Consider the following 11,805-nt stretch of genomic DNA (forward strand, 5'->3'; position numbering starts at 1 on the left):
TGGCTCTGGAGGTCATGGTGTGGAGTGGAGTGTCTCGGCAGCGGCGTGTCATAGCCCTGGAGGCCTTGGCACAGTGCGGAGCGTCACGTACCTGGAGGCGGGCCATGCAGAGCCGTGACACTAGCCCGCGGCGGTCCTGGCGGGAGGCGGCAGGTCAGCTCCGCCCCCTTCGCCACCGGCCCCGCCCCCTGCGCATGCGCCTTTGCTGCCGCCTTGCTGAGGCGCCGGGAGCGGCCGTAGGACGACGAGGACGGCGAGGGCGAGGACGACGCGGAGGTGCAGCAGGAGTGTCTGAGCAAGTTCTCCACTAGCGACTATATCATGGAGCCGTCCATCTTCAACACGCTCAAAAGGTAGGCAGCGGCGGGCCTGGCACACGGGATGTTTATGGCGTGTTTATTCCACGGGACACGCTGTGAACACGACGTGTGCCGCGTCCCCCGGCCCGTCGGGACCTGCCGTCGAAGCCCGCCCGTGGGCAGCAGGAGTGTCTGAGCAAGTTCTCCACTAGCGACTATATCATGGAGCCGTCCATCTTCAACACGCTCAAAAGGTAGGCAGCGGCGGGCCTGGCACACGGGATGTTTATGGCGTGTTTATTCCACGGGACACGCTGTGAACACGACGTGTGCCGCGTCCCCCGGCCCGTCGGGACCTGCCGTCGAAGCCCGCCCGTGGTTTCGCGTCGTGTCTGCTTGTGCTCGAGTCATTGCCCCTTTCCCACCCGTCTCCCAGGTATTTCCAAGCCGGCGGCTCCCCCGAGAACGTCATCCAGCTCCTGTCGGAGAACTACACGGCCGTGGCGCAGACCGTGAACCTGCTGGCGGAGTGGCTCATTCAAACGGGTACGGGCAGTGGCGCAACCTCATCTTGCAGCTTTGTGGGGGTTGGTTTGGGGTTTTTTTGCCAAAATCTCGTCGGTTTAATAAAAGAGATCCTCTCTGCTGCAAGTCCGGATGGCCTTTACCTCGCGGAGCTGACGTTGCTCAACTTCTAGCGGGTGCAAAGCTCGTGCCCCAAAAGCCGGGGATGTCAAAGTTGTCGCATAAAAGTCATTACTCGCAATAGATGTAAGTTCTTTTTTATGGGCTCAGAAAATATCCCCTGCTCGTGCCGGGATGAATTTCCATGCTCGTGCGGTGTTGCGAGAGCTGTTTAGCGCAGCGGATCTGCCCCGGCAATGGGGGGCGCGGGACGGCGATGTACGCTAAAAACACCCGTTCGTTGTAGTACGAAACGTGTTATCAAGTTGAAACGAAAAAGTCTAGAGCTTTTTCTAGAACTAAAACGATACCTTTTATTAGACTAGCTGACAAATTGCAAAAAACATAACTTTTTCTGCAAGCTTTCGGGCTCATGCGCCCTTCGTCGGGCTCAGGGAAAGTTCAGGATGGTAAAAAGTCCCCACATGTAGGAAATAAACTTCATTTTTGCATGGAAAACTGTCCCTCTGGGTCCATGAGAGTGTCTTTATAAAGTTGATGCTGTTATAAACTGAAGTTGTTCCTTTATTTTTATTCCTAGTAACATAAAGAAAAGTTTTTAGTATGAGAGATGCTTTAGAAATACTTGGTGTCTTATAATAGAGTGACTTAATTCACAGTGTAAATATAGCTGCTATATTAATTGGAGTCTGTTTCTGTGGGTCATGCGTAGTTCTCCAAGTACAGTTTTCCTACGTACTGTTTAGGATGGGAATATTTTATTGCTAAGCTTCCTTCGACTTCTGCAAGTCTGCTTCTTCAACTCCATGTGCAGTATAATTTTTCTGGACCTTTTCTGTTTGTTGTTAGCATGAAATTAATGCATAACATTGTTGGAAGTGTTTTAATTTATTAAAGTTACAGTCAGTTATGTAAACACTACTTGTACTGGCATTTACAATATCATCAAGGCAAGTGGGCATATAATTGACCCTGGCATATGGGATGATAGTCTTTTGGTTTGTGGCCACATGGGTTTGCACCTGAATATGTCCTCCTTGTCATTAGGCAATGCTTGATATGTATATCACTTTACTAGTAGTTGTGTAAATATCACTGACAGCTTAGTCACCTGAGTGGGAAAGACAGGGGACGAAAAGAGTCAGTGGTGATTCTCAGCCACTCTTTAAGTGTGCACACACCTACACGCAATTCACAAGATAAACCCAGAGATTTCAAATATAAGTTCATAGTACCAAAAATATTCTGATCTGTTGTGAACTTTCTGAGTTCTTTGCAACATAAGAATTGCTCTTTATTTTTCTGTAGTCAAAAAATGAGTGAAACCTAAGAGCTGGTGTTTTCTCAAGGGGTGCCTTGAATCTGAAAAAGTTGGGAATCATTGGTTTAGTGTAACCTGTACACATGTATCTGTGATCTTCAGCACATTGAGTGCATCTTTGTTTTTTGGGCAGAGAAATCCTGAATCTTCCTACTCTGATTTATAACATAGTTTGCAATCTGTACTGTGATTATTTTTTTTTAATACTTTCTTTCAGTTTCCTTTTGGCAACCCCTTTCCCAGGGGTTGGCAATGTATGGTGCGTGGGCTGGAACGGACTTGCAGAGCCATTAGATCTGGCCCATGGAGCTGGGTACTAGGGAGAAGGAGAAGCAGCATCTGGGTCAGAAGCACTTTTCTGCCTTCCACCCAAGATGGGTTTATCTTGCCCATCGCTTTAAAAGGTTGCTAACTGCTGCCTTAAATAGTTTCAGCTCTATGATAAGAGATGGTTGTGAGAAACTTTTTATAGTTGCTGTTAACACCAACAGCTTAAACATGTCTTCTTGCAGGTGTTGAGCCAGTGCAGGTTCAAGAAACTGTGGAAAACCACTTGAAAAGTTTACTTATCAAACACTTTGACCCTCGGAAAGCAGATTCCATATTCACAGAAGAAGGAGAGGTAATGCCTCAAGTACACGTAAAAAACCTTATCTTGAAAGACATTAAGAAATTGATTTCTTGGGATTTTATATATGTTTATGGTGTCCTAAAAAAATCAATCCACAGTATTGCAATTTTCTCTGTTGCTCTGATTGTTGCAGACTCCAGCCTGGCTTGAGCAAATGATAGCACATACTACATGGAGGGATCTTTTTTACAAACTGGCTGAAGCCCATCCAGACTGCTTAATGCTTAATTTTACTGTGAAGGTAAACAATAAATAGCTTGCTATGGAAAAAAATAGTTGCTGATGCTTCCTGTATCAAATGCTATCTGTAATCTACCTTATGCCTTTTAGATCTTTGTATTGTATTGTATTGTATTGTATTGTTTTTTGTTTCAACTGTATTGGTGTGCTTAAGTGCATATTCTTAATGAGAAATGTGAGACAAATTGTAGGTTGGAAACGTATTTCTTGAAACTTGGTATAGCACAAAGGGAACACAAAGTAATCTTCCTAAACTCTTTTGGGCATTTGTTCCATTTAAATTTTAAGCACTTTAAGTTTTGTTAGAGTTGCTGAAGTAAGTGTGGTTCTCCTGAAATACGACATGCTGACAATAATAGTATATACTATGGTTTATTCACCTGTCCTCGTATCTTTATTTCTAATCATGCCTAGATACAGAATATGATTTCCATGGACATACTCAAGAACTTGTTAAATGTTCCTGTCGTTCCATCTAGGTTTGTTAGGTTTTGCTGAGATACAAAAATTAACTTCTTTTTTTTTTTTTGTATTTAGCTTATTTCTGATGCTGGGTATCAGGGTGAGATAACTAGTGTCTCAACAGCATGTCAGCAATTAGAAGTCTTTTCTCGAGTGCTACGTACATCTCTAGCTACAATTGTAGATGGAGGGGAAGACAACCTGGAGAAGAACCTCCCTGAGTTTGCTGTAAGTGCTTTTCTCTCTTTGGTCTAAAGAAATGTTTGTGTTTCCTGGAGTTAGGAGGTGTAAAATCTTCCATTTTAAAATGGTTTTGCAGTCTCTTTTTGTGAGTCAATTCAAAAAGTACCAAAAGTTTTTGTTAAAATTAGCTTTTCTTCTGTCGTGTTCAGTGACTTGGCCAATGGAGGCTGTAGGGGCTGCTGCTGAGATGACATTTTCTTAGATGTCTGCACTTTCACACCAAGCTAATACAGTTAAGAGGATTTTCAGATCCTTTGTAATTCCATGTCATGATTGGCGCATGCTGTCAAGTAATAGATGGGTATTGTTTCTGGCACAGTGGTTGCACTATAGAAAACCCAGAACCACACAGAAAGAGATTTTGTTCTGATGCAGGAGTTCAAGGAGGACCTCTGTTCTTTTGGGGCTGTTCTACCATAGGATTTACAGAATGGATATTGCTTTAAGTTGATTTTAGTCCTCTACAAAATTAGAAGGTGAAATCAGAATATAGGAAAAGAATACAGCTGCTCCAATGCTAAGTATATGAATAGGAAACTGGAATTTGTGCCTGTAGGCCTTCTAGACACTATAGATCAATTGTAGTAAGTACTTCTTACATTGACTTTCAGACCCTGTGTTCCTATCTAGTTGGCCACCTAGTAGTGAACACAACAAGGTTTTAAAGAACACACAGGGATGGACTTGCTAATGTTAAACTCAGCTTTAGCCAGGCAACTTTTAGTCAATTTAGGAGCTCTAGGGTGACACATCTTATATCATTTAAGTGTGTCTAACTGCCTAGAGTGCCTCACAGATAAGAGATTAGAAGGTGGTTTGAGGGGTGGGGACGAGAGGGAGATCCACAGGTGGCTTTGGATTCTAAAACTGAAGTATCTTCATCCCTTCTACTGAGGGTTAAAAGAATTATAGTGGTAGCCACATCAGTGTTGAGTGTGAAGTAATGTGGTGAATGCTATTTTCTACTAAATAGCAGAGCAAACTTAATGAGAGGCATAGTGTACAGCCGTTAAGTCTCCTGGTTCAGTGAATGGGAGAGAGATCCTTCACATTACATAGGAATGGTAGGAAAGTGAAGCAAAGCTCTAAAATTGATTTGTAGTTCCTGGATAGTACTATTGTGTGTTACTTTTCTGCACTGGATTTTTTATTGCATCTCTCTTCCTGCAATGACTTGTTTATTGCTTTTACACTATGACTTGTTTTGTTATAGCAATATAGTTTTAGAAAAGTGACTTCAGCTTGGATGATAACATGGTGATAAATGTGTTCACAGAAAATGGTGTGCCATGGAGAGCATACATATCTCTTTGCTCAGGCAATGATGTCCATATTAGCCCAAGAAGAGCAAGGTGGATCTGCTGTGCGCAGGATTGCTCAGGAGGTTCAGCGATACGCCCATGAAAAGTGAGTCTTTTATTAATTTGCATGTGATCACTTCACTAAGTTCTTTTCACGAAAGTAACTTAAACAATCTCAGCGTTGCTTATTCTCAATTGAATGTTCATAGCTAAAGAGACTTCTTGGCTTTCTTCATTTGCCTCATGGTAGGATAAAACAGTGTATAGTAAGAATTCCTGTAGTGCAACCAACAAACATACCCTCTACAGAGTGGCAGAAATGTTTTATATCCTGTACGAGGAAGGACTGAATGTTGGTGTCTTTATCTTGTAAAAGTTTCTTTTAAAATACCTTGTTCAAATCTTGGAAACAAAAACTTGTTGGTGAAATATAAACACATTTCTATAATTTCCTTGAATATAGAGCTCTGCCTTCAAGGGTTCTCTCTGCACATTAGGTGGCACATGCTGAAAAGCTAATGTGTTTGTTTTATAAGAAAAATAAGATTTTGCGTGTGTGTTTTGTTTTTTATCAAGAGGCCACGATGCCAGTCAGATCACGCTAGCACTGGGTACTGCAGCATCCTACCCTCGAGCGTGTCAAGCTCTTGGTGCAATGTTGTCCAAAGGTGCTCTGAACCCAGCAGATATCACAGTCCTGTTCAAAATGTTTACCAGCATGGACCCACCTCCAGTAGAACTGGTTTGTAGTTACCTTTTTATACTGTGAAACGTATTTCTGTTGCACCTATTTCATTTACCATTTTGAACCCATAATAGGGGTTTGAGGATCATTTTTAATGCTCTACAAACACCAACTGAAAGATTGGAAGTCCCTGCCAGCACTCAGTTATTCAGCTTGGAGACTCCTCTTGTTTCCTTTTCTTTCTAAAGGACATAAAAATGGGTCAGACTATTTGTATTGTTTACCTTGTTAGATGTTATGTGTGGGGCTGAATTATTCATTTCAAAACTGGTACCTTTTTGTACCTAATGGGGAAGTTTTGTAAAAATATTGAAGAAGGTGAAGATGGAAAGATTATTAGGACACATTTAAAAAGGGGCTTAATTTTGTGCCTGCAGCCTGTGGCAGGCACACTTACTTGCAAGTACAAATGCTCTTGTTTAGATTTCTTGCTACCTGACTGCATACTGAGTTCTTGGCCCCTTTCCTTGCCTCTCCTCCCTCAGAAGCTGACTTGGGCCTCTTTAAAAATATAGCCCATTGAATTATCTAGCCCAATCCTCAAGGGCAGTGCATTGTGCCCTATTTTGTGTGTGTACCCAAAATACAAATATTTGTTTGTATGTATGTGTATTTATTTATTGTAAATTAAATCTGTTATGTTAAGTAACTATATTTCCTTTGCAGATTCGAGTACCTGCCTTTCTGGACCTTTTCATGCAGTCACTCTTTAAGCCAGGTGCCAAGATCAATCAGGACCACAAACATAAGTACATTCACATACTGGCATATGCAGCCAGTGTAGTAGAAACATGGAAAAAGGTAAAATTGGATTGTCTGCTTATATAAGTATTAAAATAAATATATTGAGGCTTATTGGCTAACTGCCATCATTACTTACATTAAATTTGCCTGACCCTGACTTTTTTAATGTGTTAACTCCTAGCTCAACTGAAATCACTGGAAGCAGTAGGTTTTCAGCACATATGCACCAATAGGTGATGCTTTGAATGTGCTGGACTTTTTTTGCAATTTTTTTTGCAATTTTATTCCAAAGGGTAACGAGCAAGTCTCTTCGGTGGTAGGTAATCAGTACCCTCCTTTTGGCAGCCATTAGTTTTAATTTAAAAGTCAAACTGATGCTCAACTTTAATAGAAGGGAAACATACTTGTTACTTTTCCATTTGTTGTAACAAACCTATGTGCAAGTCTTCATTCTGACACCTGTGCTAGGTAGTAATTCTTTTCATAAGCACCCGAAGATTTAATCAGATATGCATTCCCTTTGATTTTTTTTTCAGAACAAGAGAGTGAGTATAAATAAGGATGAACTCAAGTCAACTTCAAAAGCAATTGAAACTGTTCATAATCTGTGCTGCAATGAGAACAAAGGTGCTTCAGAACTGGTTGCAGAGCTGAGCACCCTATATCAGTGTATCCGGTAAGTAGAAAGTCTATTCCTGAGCAGATATTCTTCACTGGTTAGCAAGAAAGTACACTTTTTTTTTTTTTGGTAATACTAACATTTAAAAAGAAGGAAATTAAATGCCTGCAACTTGAACTGTTTTATACTTCAGTGTTACTTAAGTAACTTCAGAATAACATAAATAGTTTTTCAGTGTTCTGTCTGTCCTTCCTTTTTGAATGATCTAGAGTATATTATATAGAGTAGTTGCACTGCCACTAATGGAGATCTTTTCCATCCTTACGTGTAGTTCTGGGGAATGTCCTTGTGCATATACATCTGGAAAATTTGCCCAGTGGCCTTAATTACAAAGTGAAGAGACAGAAACTGAAATACACGTTTGTCTCTAATCGTATCAACTCTGGCAACCTGTCTGATTATAGTAATGTGCTGTGGAAAATTCTTATTCTTCAGTTAGAAATAGATGATGAATTATTGCCAGGTTACTTGTTTTTCATCAGATTTCTTTCTTAGCATTGAGATCCTTCTTTCCTTTCTTCTCTAGAAAGTATGAAATAGTTGATAATAAGCAACCTGACCCAACATCTTGGGCCTAACCAAGTTAACATCTAATGACATGGGGAAAGAGAATCTTTCTGCCCACTCTCATTAAGACTTAACTTATGTGCTGAGGGAGTGTCCCTATGAAAGGAAAAGAAATTCTAGTCTGAAAATCTGTCTCCTTTTTCTTTCCTACGGGAGTCTGGTTTGAATATTCAATAGCAGAAATAACATTTTGTTTGTTTTTCCTAATTGCATTAATTCCAGCATTGGTTGAACTGTGTTAGGGTGGGCTAAAAGATCACATTTTAGGAAAGAAAATTTAGACTTAGCTTGTCTAATATGACTTTTTCTTCCTTAGTTTTCCAGTGGTGGCAATGGGTGTATTAAAGTGGGTAGACTGGACTGTCTCAGAACCACGATATTTTCAGCTTCAGACTGATCACACTCCAGTACATCTGGCATTACTGGATGAGGTAAGAGTGTAAGGAAAGTCTCGCAGAATAGCAACAGCAATTTTTTAGGCTTGTGACTGGAATGATTCTAAGGGTTTGATCCAAAAGCCATTGAAAGCTTATGCTGTGTTGTAATCAGGACTCGTGGTAGAGATGATATTTTTTATTAGACCAACAAGATTTTTGCAAAAAAAAAATAATTTTTTTTTTAATTGCAAGCTTTCAGGCACAAGTGCCCTTCATCAGGCATTGGAGAAAATATTGTAAAAGTTCTCTTGGATAGAAGTGAAAGTTCATATTTCATAGGATTTCACAGAGGAGTCAATAGATGGAAAACTCTGCTGGGCAGTCAGTTCATAGCTGGTATGGAGTCTCTTACCTCTTGTGAGGTTCTGTGATGATGCATATTACCTTGAAACAAAGGCAGGAGCAGCATCTCACGTTTCAGGTGGTCACAGTTGCTTTCTGCTTGGGAAAATATGAAGATTTCATTTAAAAAATGTTGTGTTGCATAGCTTACGTGACTGGATATTGGTAAACGTGCAGAGATTAAACTAATTTCAGAATTATGAAATAAATTTACAGGAATTTTAATACAGATTTTATTCCACACGCTGAAGGGGTGACTGGCAGCTGTGCATTATCTCATTCCTGAAGAATTTTAACCTTCACCGAATCCATAACTTTGAAAATGAGTATACACCTGTCTTGAATATTCTTTTTAAATTGGAAGAAATGGTGATGTTACGCATTTATATTTGCAGATCAGTACGTGCCATCAGCTGCTTCATCCCCAGGTGCTGCAACTTCTTGTTAAGCTCTTTGAAACGGAACACTCACAACTTGATGTTATGGAACAGGTGATTCTTACAGGATTTGTTCTTTGTGTTGCCCCTTACCGGCCACTTGATTCACAGAAATGGGTCTTCTGACCCAGCATTCCCAATAGAGACTGCTTCAGGAATATGTCATTACAAAACGTTACCTGTGAGATTAATTTAACGAGGACGAACAAGAATGACACCTTTTCTTAGAGGCAATTCTTACTGAAACACACCGGGATTTTCTCTGTCTTTCTTTCAGCTGGAATTGAAGAAAACTCTTCTGGACAGAATGGTTCACTTACTCAGTCGAGGATATGTCCTACCTGTTGTCAGTTATATCCGCAAGTGTCTGGAGAAGCTAGACACAGACATTTCACTCATTAGATACTTTGTTACTGAGGTCAGCAGCCTGTTAATGTTGGTAATACATTGAAAAGGGACAGAACAACTAAAACATTGAGATGCAGTTTTATTTTTATTAAGGCTAGTTGACTTTCTATAATGTTTTGGGCGTAACTTTTGTTTTGTATATAATATATACTGCAAGGCATAAATACCTAAGGTGTTGAGAAGGGTATTTAACATTGGATCCTTAGTAGGACATGGAAAACTGCTTTCAGAGGTCAGAAATTTCCTTAGTGATTCAAATAGATTTTGACTGCAACATCAGCCAATTAATTCTGCCCTTATGGCTTGAAGATGAGGGGTTATGTGAAAGAATCAAGAGTAGTTTGTTTTATGGGAGGATTAATGTCTCTGTCAAACAAAACTGGAGCAATAATTTGTGGTTCTTTCTCACATCTCAGGTGCTTGATGTAATTGCTCCTCCATATACCTCAGACTTTGTACAGCTTTTCCTTCCAATCTTGGAGAACGACAGCATTGCAGGCACTATTAAAACAGAAGGTGAACATGACCCTGTCACTGAGTTTATAGGTAAGAAATGTTTGTTCTTTTCTTACCTGTTTGTGTACATACGTGTTAACATTCTGTAAAATCTGTAGTGATACAGCCTTCTTCCTCATGCCTAAGGACAAAGATCAGTCTAGTTCCCTAAACTAACTTACCAAAATGTTGCAGGCCAGTTACCTAATGCAGACACTGCACATGAAAACACTTATGATAAGCGTGCCATACTAAATATCTTTCTATGTTTTCTCTTTAAGCTCATTGCAAATCTAACTTCATTATGGTGAACTAAACATGGAAAAACAAGAATGCACAACACCTTGAATACTGAAGTCACAGATGATGAATTCTTTGCCATAAATTCCACCATTAAAGTTCTATATCTGGGAACAGGTAGCAAACAAAAAAGAAGGGGAAGAAGTTTTTGATTCATATTCCACAGTAACTGAATGTGAGGCCTTTTATTGCATCTTGGAATAAGGGATTCTCCAAAAGTCCAGTAATTCTTCAGGGGATTTTTATTAGGTAAATCAAAATGCCCATCTACACATACACATCCTGAAGAACAAAGAAATGACTAGCTCATGTTTTTAAGGAATATTCTTTCTTGGTTTCTCTTGGAGCTGGTAAAATTTCTTCCATTGATATTGTGTGTAATTAAAGAACACCTGAAGAATGGAGACCAGTGCTAAGTAGGGAAATCTCTTTCGGAGGCACTTCTCTGAAATGTGACCCTAAATGCTTCAGGCTCTGATCTTGTGATTTCAGGTGGTGGGGTTGAGTACATAGTTGGCCCTGTCCTGGAGAGAAGCCATGGTGCTTTTTCTTGTTACTGCATTCTCGTTATAGCATCTTTTAAATACTTTCCTTCTGAAACTACATGTCATATGGAACGTGTTGAATTGTAGCAATCGGAGTTAATTTTTGTTACTGACAAAAATCCTGTGCGGGAGTGGCCTTGTATAGAAATCTATTTTTTTGGTAATCGATGTTTTTGCATATTACTGGTAAGTGCATTACTGCATCAGAATTGGCACTGTAGTCAAATTATCTGGATGTAAATAAACATTTTTGATACAGCTGAATTTGTCAGCCAGTTTGTAGTGGAGAACAGCAAAATAAACTGAGTTGTTTTGTACCACTGCTGTCATAGAACTGATTACAAAGTGATAGCTGTGTTAACCCCTGCACTGCCACTTGCCTCCCCACCACCATGTCCAGATTTGGACTGGGAAGCTCCTTGCATTCTGGACCCAGCCCGCAAGGAACTCTGTGATCTGGATCTGACCTGAGGCACAGGTGAGTTTTTGGCACCCCTGAAATGCAAGAAACTGCTGGTTGTGTTCTTGGTCTGCCCTGATCATGCAAAGCAGGGTAGCATACATAGGCAGTCGCCTGTAGTCACTTTAATCATATACCTTTCCAGAAACTAGAATTGAATCCACAGATGCTCAGTCTCATCATTCTGTCAGTACCAAACTTAGTATCAGTTATGTGTCTTTTTAGTGGCTGGTCCGCAAAGTATAATTCTACTACCACTTCCACAATTACAGGTAGCAGAAGTAACCGTTGACCTAAAGGTCTCAACACCATTAATGAACCACTGCAGGGGTCAGTACAGGTCAGCATGATACTATTTAATTTACTTAAAATAGTAAGGGACTACCAGGCTTTCCCAAGCTGGGAAGTGGCATACCTGGAGTTGCCTGTACAACCTCTTGTGTGCATGAGTTCTAGTAATCAGTCAGAAAGGCTGATGGTTCATATGCACAAGGAGGGTCAGCA

At 40.4% G+C, this 11,805-nt stretch overlaps 2 protein-coding genes across 2 annotated transcripts in view; both read left to right on the top strand.

Annotated features, from left to right (window-relative positions):
- Positions 1-240: 240 nt before the first annotated feature.
- NELFCD (negative elongation factor complex member C/D) lies at positions 241-11,158 on the top strand (the record flags this gene model as incomplete). Its single annotated transcript, XM_025204703.1, has 14 exons — positions 241-353; positions 736-845; positions 2,778-2,887; positions 3,030-3,137; positions 3,674-3,826; positions 5,118-5,248; positions 5,719-5,884; positions 6,554-6,688; positions 7,168-7,307; positions 8,194-8,308; positions 9,052-9,147; positions 9,371-9,511; positions 9,918-10,047; positions 10,278-11,158. Coding segments are annotated over 14 exons (1,683 nt in total), but the record flags the coding sequence as incomplete, so codon positions are not given.
- A 27-nt stretch (positions 11,159-11,185) lies between these two features.
- The window catches only part of TUBB1 (tubulin beta 1 class VI), a 19,993-nt gene continuing 19,373 nt past the window's right edge, over positions 11,186-11,805 (top strand). The window contains exon 1 of the mRNA XM_025204711.1: positions 11,186-11,319. The gene's annotated coding sequence lies outside the window, so the exon portion shown is untranslated. The remainder of the gene's footprint in view (positions 11,320-11,805) is intronic.

This window comes from Alligator sinensis, unplaced genomic scaffold (assembly GCF_000455745.1).
Source record: "Alligator sinensis unplaced genomic scaffold, ASM45574v1 scaffold970_1, whole genome shotgun sequence".
Classification (NCBI taxonomy): domain Eukaryota; kingdom Metazoa; phylum Chordata; order Crocodylia; family Alligatoridae; genus Alligator; species Alligator sinensis.